Raw genomic sequence first — 13,857 nt, forward strand, 5'->3', positions numbered from 1 at the left:
CCTTTGGGTAAGGACTGATATTACACGCACACTATTATAGTAACGTTAAAAATAGTTTTCGTGTTGCTACAACTTGTATGCCTGAATCTCCTTAATGACATGATCTACAGGAGACTTCTCAGTGGTCATCCGAAACATTTCTAAGGACAAGTACCATGCCACTGTTGTCAAGCGGTCTGTTAAAAGTGTCCAAGAAGCGATTATCCAAGGTTTACCTAATGATGCTGCTGTATTGACAAGCACGTTGGAATGGCGCATCATTAGTGAAGCAGAACTTGAAGCTTCAGAGTCGGCAGAGGGAAAATTAGTAAGTCAAGGAACAGCTGAGTGGACCATAAACAAGAGATCAATAGCTGCTGGTATCTATCAAGTCAAATTCAATGCTTTATTCACAATCGGTGATGCAGCGTCCCCGCAATCTCTAACAGCCTTTGACTATGGTTTTATTGAGGTCATTCCGGCTCCGATACGAGCCGTTATTAACGGTGGAAGCAGCGTTCGCTGGGGATCAGTGGAAATTGTAACCGTGGATGGCTCATTGAGTTACGATGAAGACATCGGTCTAGGAAATCATACTGGACTAAACTTCGATTGGTCCTGTTTTGATATCAACGCTACCGCGAGTAATGACTGCTTCGGTTCCTTTATTGCACAAGAAGACGCCATTTCTACGACTATTAGCATCGATCCCAGTGTACTCGTAGTTGGAAAGACCTACATTCTAAGGCTGACTGTGTCCAAAGATGTAAGAAGCTCCTTTGCTGAGATGGCCTTTGAGATAGCGGCCGGAGAAGTACCTCAAGTGATTCTCAGGTAAATATCCCTGTTTTATTTGTTCAATTAAGGATTCCTAGTCACTTGACAAGAGAAATGTTGAAAGATTTTGCACTGTTATTTTACAAGGGCCTGCTTTTTTGTTGCTTTGTTTTGTTTTTTGTCGCTTGCTGAAATCAACAATTTATCAATGTTTTGTAATAATATTTTACAAGATTCAAATTTTAAATCTGGCATAACGAAGTGGTTTTTTTACGATACATTCAAACAATTATCAAGCAGGCAGTGCTTAATTTAAATCTAAATCCATCAGTTAACTCCGTATATCATTCTTTTTAAAAATGATTGTGACTTTATACTGCCATCAATCCATTTATAGACGGTGATGTACGAAAAGGAACCCCTTTAAAGTTAAGGGGGAATCCTATCCCGTGGCCATTATTGTGCTTCTATGCACGGTGCCCAAGGGTATGCTTAATCAACCGTTTTGGTTTTCCGCAGCATGTTTTTTAATTGGATGTGGTCGTTAGAAAAAGCTATTTTATACTAAAATTCATATTTGTTGATAACGCCATCTCAAATGTTTACGGAAACGGAATCCACTCTACGCGAGGGAAGCTGTGAATATTTATTAGACATATATTAGGGTTGGTTTGTAATTTCGTGTAGAAATCACATAGTTTGGTCTTAGTAAATGAGATAAGGAATCGATAAGTAAGCCACACCACAGGGTCTGGTGCGCCTAGGAACGCCAAAACAATATAAACAACGAATTCGCTAGTAGTTTAAAACGAGCTAATCTTATCCGTTTCGATTTTTTCCCCAGTTGCTTTGTTGATTGCGGCGCAGTTGTGTCTGCATCGAACAAGCTACGAGTAACATCGGAATGCGCTAATTCTCCTTGCAATGGCTCAGTTTACGAATGGCAACTTAAAAGATGGAATGACAATTCAAGCGTGTGGGAAGATATACCAATTTTGGCAAACATGACGTCAACCGCAGTAAATGCGACCAATATGATTATCAAGAAGAACTCATTGCAGTCCAAATCTAAATACAGTTTAACATTATTCGTAACATCTCCAGAAGGTACAGGAGGCTTTGCCGTGCTGGATTTTGAGACAGCTGGAGCGCCACACAGCGGGTATTGTGCAGCGTCAGTCAGTGAAGGCGTGTCACTTGAGACGGAATTTACCTTCAAGTGCTTTGATTGGCAAGATACAAATGCTCTCACTTATGAATTTCAACTTGGAGAAGAGCCAATATCATATGGCAGCTCTCCCCAGTCTGTGTCGACAGTGTTACCGGCAGGATCACCAGAGGACGATTACCAGTTGCAAATTAACATCGTTATCAAGAATTCTGTTGGTGTAGCGGTTGTAGTAAATCTGGTTGTTAAGGTATGCAGAACACTATGGGCGTATTTCTGTCTAACTAATGATGATAAGAAATATATAAAAGTTCAGCAGTATACCATGCTGCTGTATAGGTCAAAACCTAAGCTATGTTTCTTCAAGTTCAACAATTACTCGTTATCAATCTCAATCTCTCCCAATCGGAGGATCTATTTTAGGACTGTTTTCGTTATAAGATTTGCTACTTTCACCTTACATAATATTATTTAAAAGTTCCTTGCGATTTAAAGGCTACTTTATGCATTGTATATTTCGAATAAAGTTCAAAACTAATAATGCTTAATGATGCAATTGGCTGTATGTCATTTGGTTATATGTTCAGTTATGAATCTAGCTTCGCGGTTATACCTTTGGCCAACTTGGAACCGAAATGAAAGCATCTTAAAAGATACAATCTTAGCAGTGCAACTTGGTACTTTGTTCTGAACAGAACACATATGGCTTTACCTCAAAAATCTTATGAATATTTAATTTGATGTTCTGCAGGTGACACCGCCTTCCTCCCTTGATCCTTGCCTTTCACCGCCAGATGCAGTCGCCATCAAGTTAAAAAGCTATGTACTCGGGGAAGGCAATCCGCTAGATGAATCTTTAAACAAAGGTGAACTCAGCCAAGCTGTCCAGCTGTCCTTGTCCGTCCTCAAATCTGCCAATGAGAAAAATGACTGTGAAAAAGAACTGGATCCGGATGTAAAACAATTGGTATGTTAACGCAAATTATGTATCGAAGTATTTTTATTCACTCACGCGCCGATTTTTATCCTTCTTAATATTAATACCGGGGGTTGGGGACTCCCAAATGAAAAGGACGGAGATGCTCGTCGGAAATTTTAAAACCCTAAAGGAGAATAATCTGGGCGTCGCTCAAGCTTCTTTTGAACCCTTAGAGATACTAAAATACTATTAAAAAGGAATTTACAGTTCCACTTGTTTTCGCGTGCAACGCTAAAGGAGAACTAGACGGCTAAAGATATTGAAGTTCTGTACCAAACACCCCAAGTGAGACCAAAAATCCAAAATTAACACCCATAAGCGAAATGACGGGCATCAACATCCATTTCATATGGGAGTCCCCCCCCCCCCCCCCTCCCCCGAATATGAAATTTTCCGTGTTAATGGTTGGGTGACATCATACAGGCATGTGCTGGAGGGTCATAAGACTAAATAAGAGGACGCCCTCCTGCGGGGGGCGGGGGGGGGGTGTGGTGCGTTTCAACTGGAATAGTTAATTGCTGTTGCTGGCATTCTTTTTTGTTGCTCGTTGAATTTTTGCTCTGAGTGCCGCTATTGTGGTTGTTTTACATGCTGTTTCTTTTTTGAGTGCTCTCACCGTTACTTGGCCGAAAGGAATAGTTCTGTTGTGTAGATATCAGTCTAGATTAAAAACAATGATTTTATTAAAGCGGCTACGACTCCTTGTTCATACTTCTAGCTTGGTCTGTTTAATGACTGTATCGTGGCCGTTAACAAGCTTCAGAATATGCAGCACTGACTTATACTTGGATGGGACTGGAAGGGGAGAAGTATAAAATGTATTAATGGTGTAATATAGATTATGTTTGCACTTACGTCACAGACGATTGCAATTCTCCATAATGCTTGTCATTTTAATTTGGAGATGTAACAGTGTTATAACACGATAATATCGCTAGGTGACAAACTATGTACTCTCGTTTCATTCCTCAAGAACGAAGAAAGTTTATTCAAGAAATAAGGTTTCTCACTGCTCAATTTATTGCGCGATTCGCTGACGTGTTCTAAAGGATGTTTCTTAGATAATATCATTTTGTCCTGTTGTTAGATTTCAGAAACAGTAATTGCGAAGTTTACAGTTATAACGCCCGAGAACCTCGAGATGTCTCGCTTGATTATGTCCGTGGTTGGCGTGGCAATGAGTGGCGAGCAGCAAGCGGGTGGCGGCGGAAGTAATAGCATAGTAAGCAATTTAGCAAGATTTAAAATTAATGTGATTTATATATTTTTATTTAATTATAACATAGATACACCTGACCCCCCCTCCCCACTCTTCTCACAAACCTGGTATAGGTCAAGTTCCCGTTTTCAGATTGAGTGTTTTCTAGTACGCGCGCACTTGTCGAAAGCATTTCATCAGGAGGAAACTTCCTCGTCCCCAGGCGCCGGGGCTTGGTTAACGCTCTGTCCTCAAGAAATGCATTTGTGCAATTCGATATTTAATTCCAGTGCAACAGGTTCACGAAATACAATGCCTTACAAGCTTTCTATTCTAGACATATTGTTGGTTAACAGCACCATCTCCCTATGAATTATTGCACACTCGTAATATATATCACTTCATTCCTAGGAATTAACAATGCAAATGACAGACAAGACGGCAAATATGCTAATGGATACCGTTAACGACTTAGAGGAGCCATTTTCTCCTGCAATGGAGCAGATGGCTAAGAGTGTTACAGGATGTCTTACAAATGTTCTTCAGTCGGCAGCAGGTTCAAGTCAAGCGGAGGGAGCCTTACCATCGCCGGAGGTATAATGAATTAAACAAGTTGTATAATTGTATAATAACTATTCGGACAAAGCTATTGGAAGCTGGTTTATTCCTTGTATTTTCAGAGTGAAACAGAAGAAATAAAACTGTTTAAAAACGTGACTGAATCTCTATTTTGAGCTTATTAATATCAATCAGCAACTTGAAGAGAAAATTCTGTTGAGCGCTACTTTTTCTCTTATTGCAGTTCGTGAAAAAGGCTTCGGGAAAATTGAGCAACATGAGCGATGCGTTCTTTGGTCGCTTAGTTCCTTCTGAGGCCCTAGTTATTAAAACAGAGAACTTGGCAATATCGCTAAAGAAGGTGTCTGCTGATGATGCAAAGGGACTCGGTATGGAGGAAGGACCTGCGAAATTTAAACTACCAGGCAACCTCGGAAATATCGGTGGTGGAGACATTAATACAAAGGTAAGGACATTGTCCAAACGATTTTGGTTTAGTTTTTTCGAATACTGTTTTCCATCAGTACTCAAAAGCGATCATGCCATTGTGCATGTTAACTATTTTTCTATCAATTTGAACCTGAAATGAGCAGCTATTTCATAAACTCTGATAACTTACATTGTGGCTAATTTTTTGTGGGAACCTCTCGAAATCGACCACTCCCAAAAGCGATCACCTTCATGAAAATGTATACCGGCCATATATACTTGGTGTAACTTTTTAAGGATGTTTAATCTAGTAAAATTCAAGTTCACTAGGATTGGCGTTTTGCGAAATGAACCGTCGACATAAAAATCTCTAACTTAAATACTCCCTTTTTTCAGATGCAGGCTGTTAAATTTAATCCTTTCACTTGGGACAACAGCAGCAAGAAGGTCAAATCGAGTGTGACCAGTCTCAAACTTCAAAGTGGCAATGGAAAGAAGATTAATGTTTCAAACCTTGATAGTGACATTGAGATAGTTATACCGATTTCCAGTCCACCAAAAAACACCAGCAACGGAACGGAGCACAATTTTCTAAAGCCAAACAAAATGTCCATCCGAAGTTATTACGCGGAACTAGCAGATGTTCCTGTTTCTATTAAAATCGGTGCGCAAGAAGAAGGCATTGTTACCGAAATGTTTGTTAAATTTGGATCAAGACCTACGATCGAGGACTCTGACCACAACTTTACTGTTACATCTACATGTTCAAACCACACGGATGATGACAAGCGAAACGAAACATCCTGCCTTATTGAAGAGAGTTCCGTAACAGTAGTCCCTTCTGAGGCAAATTTTGTTTATGTCGGACTGTTGTTCCTAGGAGCTAAAAACGTCACCGAACATTCCAGAAAGAGACGATCATGTTTTGGTCATGGCCGCGAAAGACGGTCATGCGTTGGCGTCAAAGACCCACCGCCAAAAGGAGTTACTAAAACAGTTGTTCCGCAGTATGACCCATCGACAGATGTCAACTACACGTTCAGTATTACGCAATCAAGTTGTTTGTATTGGTCTGAAGATAAAGAGAAGTGGTCCTCAGATGGCTGCAAGGTAAGTTATATAAACAGCTATTATCACATCATCGTTCCCATGTTCTTCCGATGAGTTAGAGAGAATGCCTAATAAACGGATCAAGTACATGATTTTAATATTTTGTAATATAGAGTTTTTTGGTCTTTTTTATAATACATCTTACTTTTTCTGACACTTGTCTTGTCTTGTAGGTTGACCCTAGCTCAAACACCACTCACCTTAAATGTCTCTGCAATCATTTGACTTCCTTTGGAGGAAACTTCATCCAAGCACCGAACCCCATTGACTTTGACAAAGTTTTCACTGCATTTACCCAGCTCGGTGAAAGTGGCAATATTTCAGTACTTGTGACAATTGCATGTGCTTTCCTTCTTTACTTCGTTGTTTTGGTCTTTGCTAGGAGGGCCGACAAGAGAGATGAAAGCAAGGTACTTTTTAAGTTACCTCAAATCTAAATGTACTGACAATATCCACAGAAGTTATTTTAAAACAATTTGTTAGTTTAAGTTTTGTTGTTACAATGGAACATAAAAGCACAAAATGAAAATGCTGACCCATGTGGTTTACCAATAGCGAATTTAGTTATTGGCAAAATTGTTTAAAGCAGAGGCCACCTCAATCACTTCATTTCACTGGTATCAAGTTTCTACAAGTTAATTTAGTCCTTCTCGCAATTTTTAAGAGAAAGCACACGGCCGGTGTTTTGTAGATGATTGTCTCCATGTAGATGTGCAAATCGTTCAAGGATTAAGCTACCAGGAAAAGAACCCCAGTGATGAAACGTTCTAATCATAACATAAAAGGGACACTGATTGGAATATACTTTAGAAACCTCTTCGACCCATAATAACAAAGAATATTATCATTACAGCAGTTTTTAATTGACTGTCGTAATACATAAAAAACGCAATCTACCAATGAGAAATCGAAGCAAATACTCGGAACTGGCACCCATCGCTGGAGAGCCAAAGCATTTCCGCATTATTTTCAACATTTCAATTGAAAACCGCCATGACCATCAAAGAAACAAAACTTGAGCAAATTTTTACTAAATCGCCTTTTATCTTAAGTATTGCTTTTTACTATCCAAACTTTTAAACAAATTTGTCATCTTTTTCATTTTTAGATTGCCGATTTCAATTTTTAATTTGTAGTTTTAATTTGTAGAATTTCATTTTAAGAGGACCCTCCTAGAAAACCACTTTTGATGATTATCATCATCATCATTTCCGTACTCATCTACCAAGTGACTGTAATTTCTAAATAACAGCAATTTTGACATTTATTGTAGATTTGTCCTCCCAAACATGTAACTATCAGTGAAGAAGGAACCTATTTCTACGATATGGTTATTAGCACTGGCGTTTGGAAACATTCTGGAACAACAGCCACCGTAACAATCAGTATTAAGGGCGAAACAGATGAACATAAGCTAATTCCACTGCGAAGTAAAGGAGAGTCAAGTGAAATATTTGCACGGGGAAGTATTAATGGCTTTGTGCTCATCACAAAGGAATCGTTAGGAGCTTTAAAAGAAATAACTTTGGAGCACGACAATTCAGGGGATAATCCTTCTTGGTTTGTAGAAGCAGTAGTCATCAAAGACAGGCAAACAGAGGAGAAGTGGGTGTTCCCGATAAATCGATGGCTCGCGTTGGAAAAAGACGACGGACAGATAGAAGTTACTGTGGACAGCAATAGTTCTACTTCTTTTTCAGCTCTAGTACGTTCACGCTTTGGGAGAAAGATTGCCGATGGTCACCTATGGATGTCAGTGTTTGGAAAAGCATGCAGTAGTACCTTTACCCGTGCGCAAAGAGCCTCGTGTTGTCTTTCAGTTTTGTTCAGTGCCATGATTGCCAATGCCATGTTTTATAACATTGGTGGCGAGTCCGATGGAGCTATACAGGTTGGACCATTTAAGTTTTCATGGAAACAAATTGTTGTTGGAGTGCAAAGTGGAATCATAGTTGCACCTGTTAACATCCTGATTGTTTTCTTATTTAAGTCTAGTAGACCAAGAAGGAAAAAGGGAGACAAATATAAAGACATTGATCATGCCCAGCAACTTGTGGATGAAATAAGTGAAACAGGTTGCATGTTGCCTCATTTCTTTGTATACATCGGTTGGTTTCTCTGCTTCGTCACAACTCTTACGGCAGCAACGTTCACTTTATTTTACAGTTTAATGTGGGGTAAAGAGGTTGCCGAGCAATGGCTTTCCTCAATTTTAATTTCGAATGGGCAAGATATTTTCGTTGTACAACCAACAAAGGTGATGCTGGCAGTCGTTGTAATTTCTTTGCTCTTGACTAGAAACAAGAAGGAAGGTAGCGGTGATTCTGAAGAAGAGAGTGCACAAGTTGATGAAAATGAAATCGATTTTCTGAGTGACGATCCCAAGCAGCGGTTTAAGCGATATCAGATGGAGGCGATGCGCGAGCGCTCCAAAAAAGAAGCTCAGTTGTCAGTCATTATGAAAGACATTGTCCTCCATTTGATATTTGTGTTTTTCCTGGCTATCGTTTGTTATGGAAACAAGAACTCAAATCGTTTTCTGATGACAACAATGATGAGAACTCAATTCATAAAGTTTGATCAGGTAAGAGGGTATTATAGATAGGATATATTACATCAGTACTGATCACTGTATAAGGTTTTGAAAAAAACACGATGCTTTAAAAATACATTATTATCAAGATACGCGGCCTAATAGGAAACGGGACGCAAGGGACTTAACACTCAGTTTATGTAGTGAATACTTAACAGCACTCCGTTTAGCCAAACAAGCCCTTCGGTTAGCGTAAATACCGTTCGGTTAACCTCAATAACTGTCCGGTTAGCCTATTTAAGGTTGCTTGCGGTAAGCCTTATATTCTTATTAAATGTGTTAGTTAGCTGGACCCAGTTGTTCAAATGGTGAATAACGCTATCCACTGGATAAATCGCTATCCAGTGGATAACTGTCAAACAAAATCTACTCCCCATTCCACCGGATAGTGATTTGTTTGATGGATAGTGTTATTCATCCTTTAAACAACTGGAGCGTTGATGCTATTTGGCCTTGTGTATTGAAAATAATGATAATAAAATGTCTTCTTTTAGTAACATTGTTTATTAGTTCCCGTGTAGTGGCATTTGCATTTCGCAAATGGCCCTACCCGGGCGCAAAAAAACAAAACAGTGTTCCCGAAAAAGTCATTTTAATCCCTTATTTTCATTACGAAGCATGTCTTGGATGAGTCATCATCTGTTGCGACATGTTTTGTAATGAAAATAAGGGAATAACGTTTTTTCAAAAGCCTTGTCTGGAATTTATATTGTTACCAATTTAACCATTGTATAGTCCTAAATCATGAAAAGTTGTCGGTGCTCAAGATCTTATTCTTAGAGTTGGTGGAGCTAGACATTAAACTTTCTCGAGTACAAGCTATGTAGTATAAATAAATATCTTAATATTGGCGGACGCCGCAATCAAAGAAGCAAGATTTTTCTGGACAAAATTGGTCTTGGTTCTTTAATAAAATGTAACTGAGCTTAAGCTTTTCCCTCATTTCAGGTAACTGACTCACACAAGCTTCGGGGATGGTTGAGACAGGAGTTCCTCCCAAATATTTACAACCAACCGTGGTACAATGGGCTTGAAGAGAAAAAAGATGTGTTCATCGAGAACAAGATGAACATATTGATCGGCATGCCTTGGATGCGACAACTGAGGATCCAAAAGCGTAAGCTAACCAAATGTTATATTTGCTCAACCAATGAGAAGATCAGTATCATTCGCCATGCTTTTATCGCAGTTCTTATGTCTTGAGTATATTCACTTCGCCACAGCCAACTTTTTTTTTACATAACATTTCTGAGACGGGGAACCTAGGGTCCCTATCGTGCATACTAAACTTTCTTTTGGATTTTTCATATTCAACGTATGAAGTGTCTTTTAACCAAAAAACCATTCAAATGCCGGATTACTGTTTTAATGTGTTCGTATAGTTTTGTTGCAGTAAAATGATTGAAATATGTTGGGGACTTTGATTATCCGCGAAAAAGGGGTGTCCACTAAGCGAGAGTTATCTGCATTTCTTATAATTTGTCTTTTGAAGGTACCTGTGGAACACTGTCTAAAATAATCCCAAACTGCTACTACGACTATTCTCCGGAAAGGGAGGACACTACATTGTTGAGTCTGCCGGGTTGGAAACCTCTCCCCTACAACACGTCATGGCCAAAGGCACTAGAAATGTGCCCAAAGCCCTGGCGTTACCAAACAGCCGAAGAACTAGACAATGATCCGATTAAAGCTTCATACAAAACATATGGAGGGGGTGGCTATCCTGCAGTGCTTGGGTATGACGAATTCACCGCCATTGGCGTCCTAAGCGAGACCATCGGTCATGGATGGCTTGACCGTCAAACCAGAGCAGTGATTTTAGAGTTCACAGTGTTCAACGTGAATACAAATTTAATGAGCATTGCTACGTACTTCTTCGAGGCACTAGCAAATGGTGCTGCCTACACTTCAAGGCGGATTGAAACACTCGAGTTGTACAGTACAGAGTCAGGGGCTCTCATGTTCTATCTCATTGGCCAGTTTTTGTTCATGGCCATGGTGCTCTATTACCTCATAGTGATGCTGATTCACCTTTACCGTCAGCGCCTTGGATTTTTCAAGTCTGTCTGGAATATGGTTGACTTTTTAATGATTGTGTCTTCTGTAGCGTCAGTAGCGTTTTACATGATTAGATCGAAGAGCGTTTTGAAGAGCATCAAAGCCATCCAAGCTAATCCTTATGAAATTGTACATTTTCATTCAGCCCTAGATTGGGCCGGCTTGGAAAATGCCTCAATCGCTGTAGCTGTTTTTATGGTGACACTGAAGCTTTTGAATCTCATTCGTTTCAACCCTCATGTGATTTACTTGTTTTCGTCTTTTCGCCAGTCGGTAGGATACCAACTTTCCTACGTTGGCTTCTTCCTGATCGTTTTTAACGCTTTTGTTATATCGGGAATGCAGTTTTTCGGTGGCATAGTCCTTGATTACTCAAGCTACGGGCAAGCAGTTATTTCACAGTTCGAATTCCTTTTAGGAAGAGCCGTTCCACTCGATGACCTTCGAAATGAGAAGCCTTTTATTGGACCAACCTTCGCTTTCTTGTACATGTTATCCACGACTGTATTCCTGATGAATATGTTAGTTTCTGTACTAAACGAGTCCTATACTGACGCCAAGACACAAGCAGAGGAAAGTGCAGAGGAGCTTGAAATGGCGCGATTTATTGAAGAACGTTTCATGGACATGTTTCACAAAGACAAAAAGCGAATTGAATTCAAGTTATTTTGTGACGACACAACTTTTGCGAACATGTGTCGTTCTGATGCAGAGCCCTTCTGTTTGAATTCTGAAAGTATTCTCCAATGCACGGAAGATAGGCTAGAAAAAATGGAAAAACGACTTTGTGCTCTTACTCGACGAACAGAGAACTTTAACACTGACCATCTGGAAGAGGAAGATGTCTTCCTTGACCTCGTTAACACGTTTGCCAATTTATATGATCGTCAAGAAAACAGCAATTAAAACTTTCGGTCCTCTTGTTTATTGTACTGAAGAACGACTAGACACGGTGGAGAAACGACTCCCTGGACGAACAGACAAAACTGAAACCGAACATCCGAGTGAGTAAGCTGAGTTTCTCGACTTCGTTCATTTGATTGTCAATCCTTCTGGCCGTGAAGAAAAGACCCACTGATCATTGCAGACCAACGAACAGAATATGTAGTAGTGGCTTTTTAGCCCTTTCTTATTGGTAGTACGTAAAGACAGTAAACCTTTCTAAGTAAAGTTATTGATATTTTCTATGGTTTAACTTTAGAGCTACACATAGATATTGTAGATATTGGCTCAACCTATGAAGTTTAAAGTCACTCCCAGTATTGCATTGGGCATCCTTATTGTGCATAATTTTATGCGTGATTTACGCGTAATTTATAGCTGGAGCTCGCCAGAGAGGTAAATCGTCGTTTTTGATTTTTCTCTTCTTCTGAGTTTAACAATAACTTTCTTTCTGTAAAATGAATAAAGACTTATTCCCAGTTTACAGAAGAAAGACAGGAAACAATCATCGGAAACGTAGTTTAGCAAGCAATCGTTAATATAATCATAATGATATTGTAAGAAATTTTCGCGTTTTAACATGGTGCAATTGCCCCTACACGGGTATAGGAACCATCATTTTAGTTTAAAACTTTAATTCGTTTGCGATGCGCAAAATATGGCTTTTCAGCCCGTCTATTTGAAGAAAATTTTAAGTCCCACGTTCATGAAAGGGCCTGAAAAACAAAAATGATATGCTTCTCTTTGGCGCGCAAGTTTACTGTTAATACTTAAAAAATTTTAATAATAAATACTTGTTCGGTCGATACTGGTATAAATATTGCCGGTTGTTGTTGCCTTTTTTAGACGTTTATGGACCTTGACCAAAATTTCCGTAGTAAGGACCTCACGCTAGCATAGTTGTATACTTATTGTATAGTATAGTTTCAGAGTCGAACATAGAAATGTTAGTACTTTTATTGGTTGTCAGGCTCCGACTATGACCCTATTTTACCCACCGCTTGATTTTCGTGCTTTATTGAATATTCACATCAGGTGGTACGAAATCGGACGACGGCATAGAACAATATAAGGAAGTTTTTCGTCTCGAAAATCACCTCAACTTAATATATATTTATATATATATTATGCATATTTATATAATGCCGATGTAATGTAGGTGTCTTTCTGACGCAGAGCCGTGACTGGAAGAAATTTATTGACCATCTGAGGGCGGAAGCTGAGCTGCGCGTGCATAGGTATCCTGTATTTAATGGTAAGCTGCCTGCCATAAAGTTGAAGAAACAATACCAGGCTCTAAGACGTTTTTCTTGATTATTCAAAAGAACCACTGACATTATACTTTATTTTAATCATATTAGCGGCTGACACTTACTTTAATTTACACATGGGGAAATTATCGTAAAAGGAAAATTACATCTCATGCAAATGCTTACTTTAAGAAACGAGTTCGTGCATAATATTTAGATTCCACTAAACAAACGATGTTGGATTTGATTATTTCAGCTTACACGCATAAGAGCTTTATTTCATGATGATGAGAAGTTTCATGCAGCCGAGAAAAGAATGTAAAGGTCCAGCAGCCTAGTTTTACCACGCTAAAAACGTGGAAAATCTTAAAACCCTTTTTAACCTTCAATTAGGTTCGTAATTTAGGATGGTCACATCTGGGTTGAAATTGGATTGATATTCAAAAAATTCTGACAGAATCCATGTTATTACTCATGTAATCCATATCCAAGTTGTTATTCATGTAACAAGTACTAAGTAGTACATTTGCCACAAGTATTGAGCCTTAACAGGAGCACCATTTTACATATAATAGACTAATGTTTTAGAAATAAAGATAACATTGTTTCTGAACCAAAAATGAAGCGATTAAGTAGTATCTCAGCAATCTTGATGATTTAATTGTAGGTCTTAGAGCAGATTTATACTTGTGTCAGTAGTGGCTTCGACTAAAGGCTTCCTGCAGGCAAGCTTTCATATTTCCTACAAGCAAAGCTATGTCGAGAATTAAGCAATAACTAGTTTTACCTTACGCCAATTTGAAGGAGCTATGTTAC

General features: G+C 39.0%; 1 protein-coding gene across 1 annotated transcript in view; it reads left to right on the top strand.

Annotated features, from left to right (window-relative positions):
• LOC144636227 (polycystin-1-like protein 2) overlaps positions 1-13,815 on the top strand; it is a 35,011-nt gene extending 21,196 nt beyond the window's left edge. The window contains exons 14-24 of the mRNA XM_078495383.1: positions 111-813; positions 1,601-2,174; positions 2,676-2,891; positions 3,991-4,125; positions 4,513-4,695; positions 4,904-5,125; positions 5,485-6,198; positions 6,372-6,608; positions 7,472-8,782; positions 9,740-9,908; positions 10,284-13,815. Of these exons, the coding sequence (XP_078351509.1) occupies positions 111-813; positions 1,601-2,174; positions 2,676-2,891; positions 3,991-4,125; positions 4,513-4,695; positions 4,904-5,125; positions 5,485-6,198; positions 6,372-6,608; positions 7,472-8,782; positions 9,740-9,908; positions 10,284-11,755 (5,936 nt within the window). The 3' untranslated portion in view covers positions 11,756-13,815. The remainder of the gene's footprint in view (positions 1-110; positions 814-1,600; positions 2,175-2,675; positions 2,892-3,990; positions 4,126-4,512; positions 4,696-4,903; positions 5,126-5,484; positions 6,199-6,371; positions 6,609-7,471; positions 8,783-9,739; positions 9,909-10,283) is intronic.
• Positions 13,816-13,857: the final 42 nt, after the last annotated feature.

This window comes from Oculina patagonica, chromosome 13, assembly GCF_052425735.1.
Source record: "Oculina patagonica isolate OP01 chromosome 13, crgOcupat, whole genome shotgun sequence".
Taxonomy (NCBI): Eukaryota; Metazoa; Cnidaria; class Anthozoa; order Scleractinia; family Oculinidae; genus Oculina; species Oculina patagonica.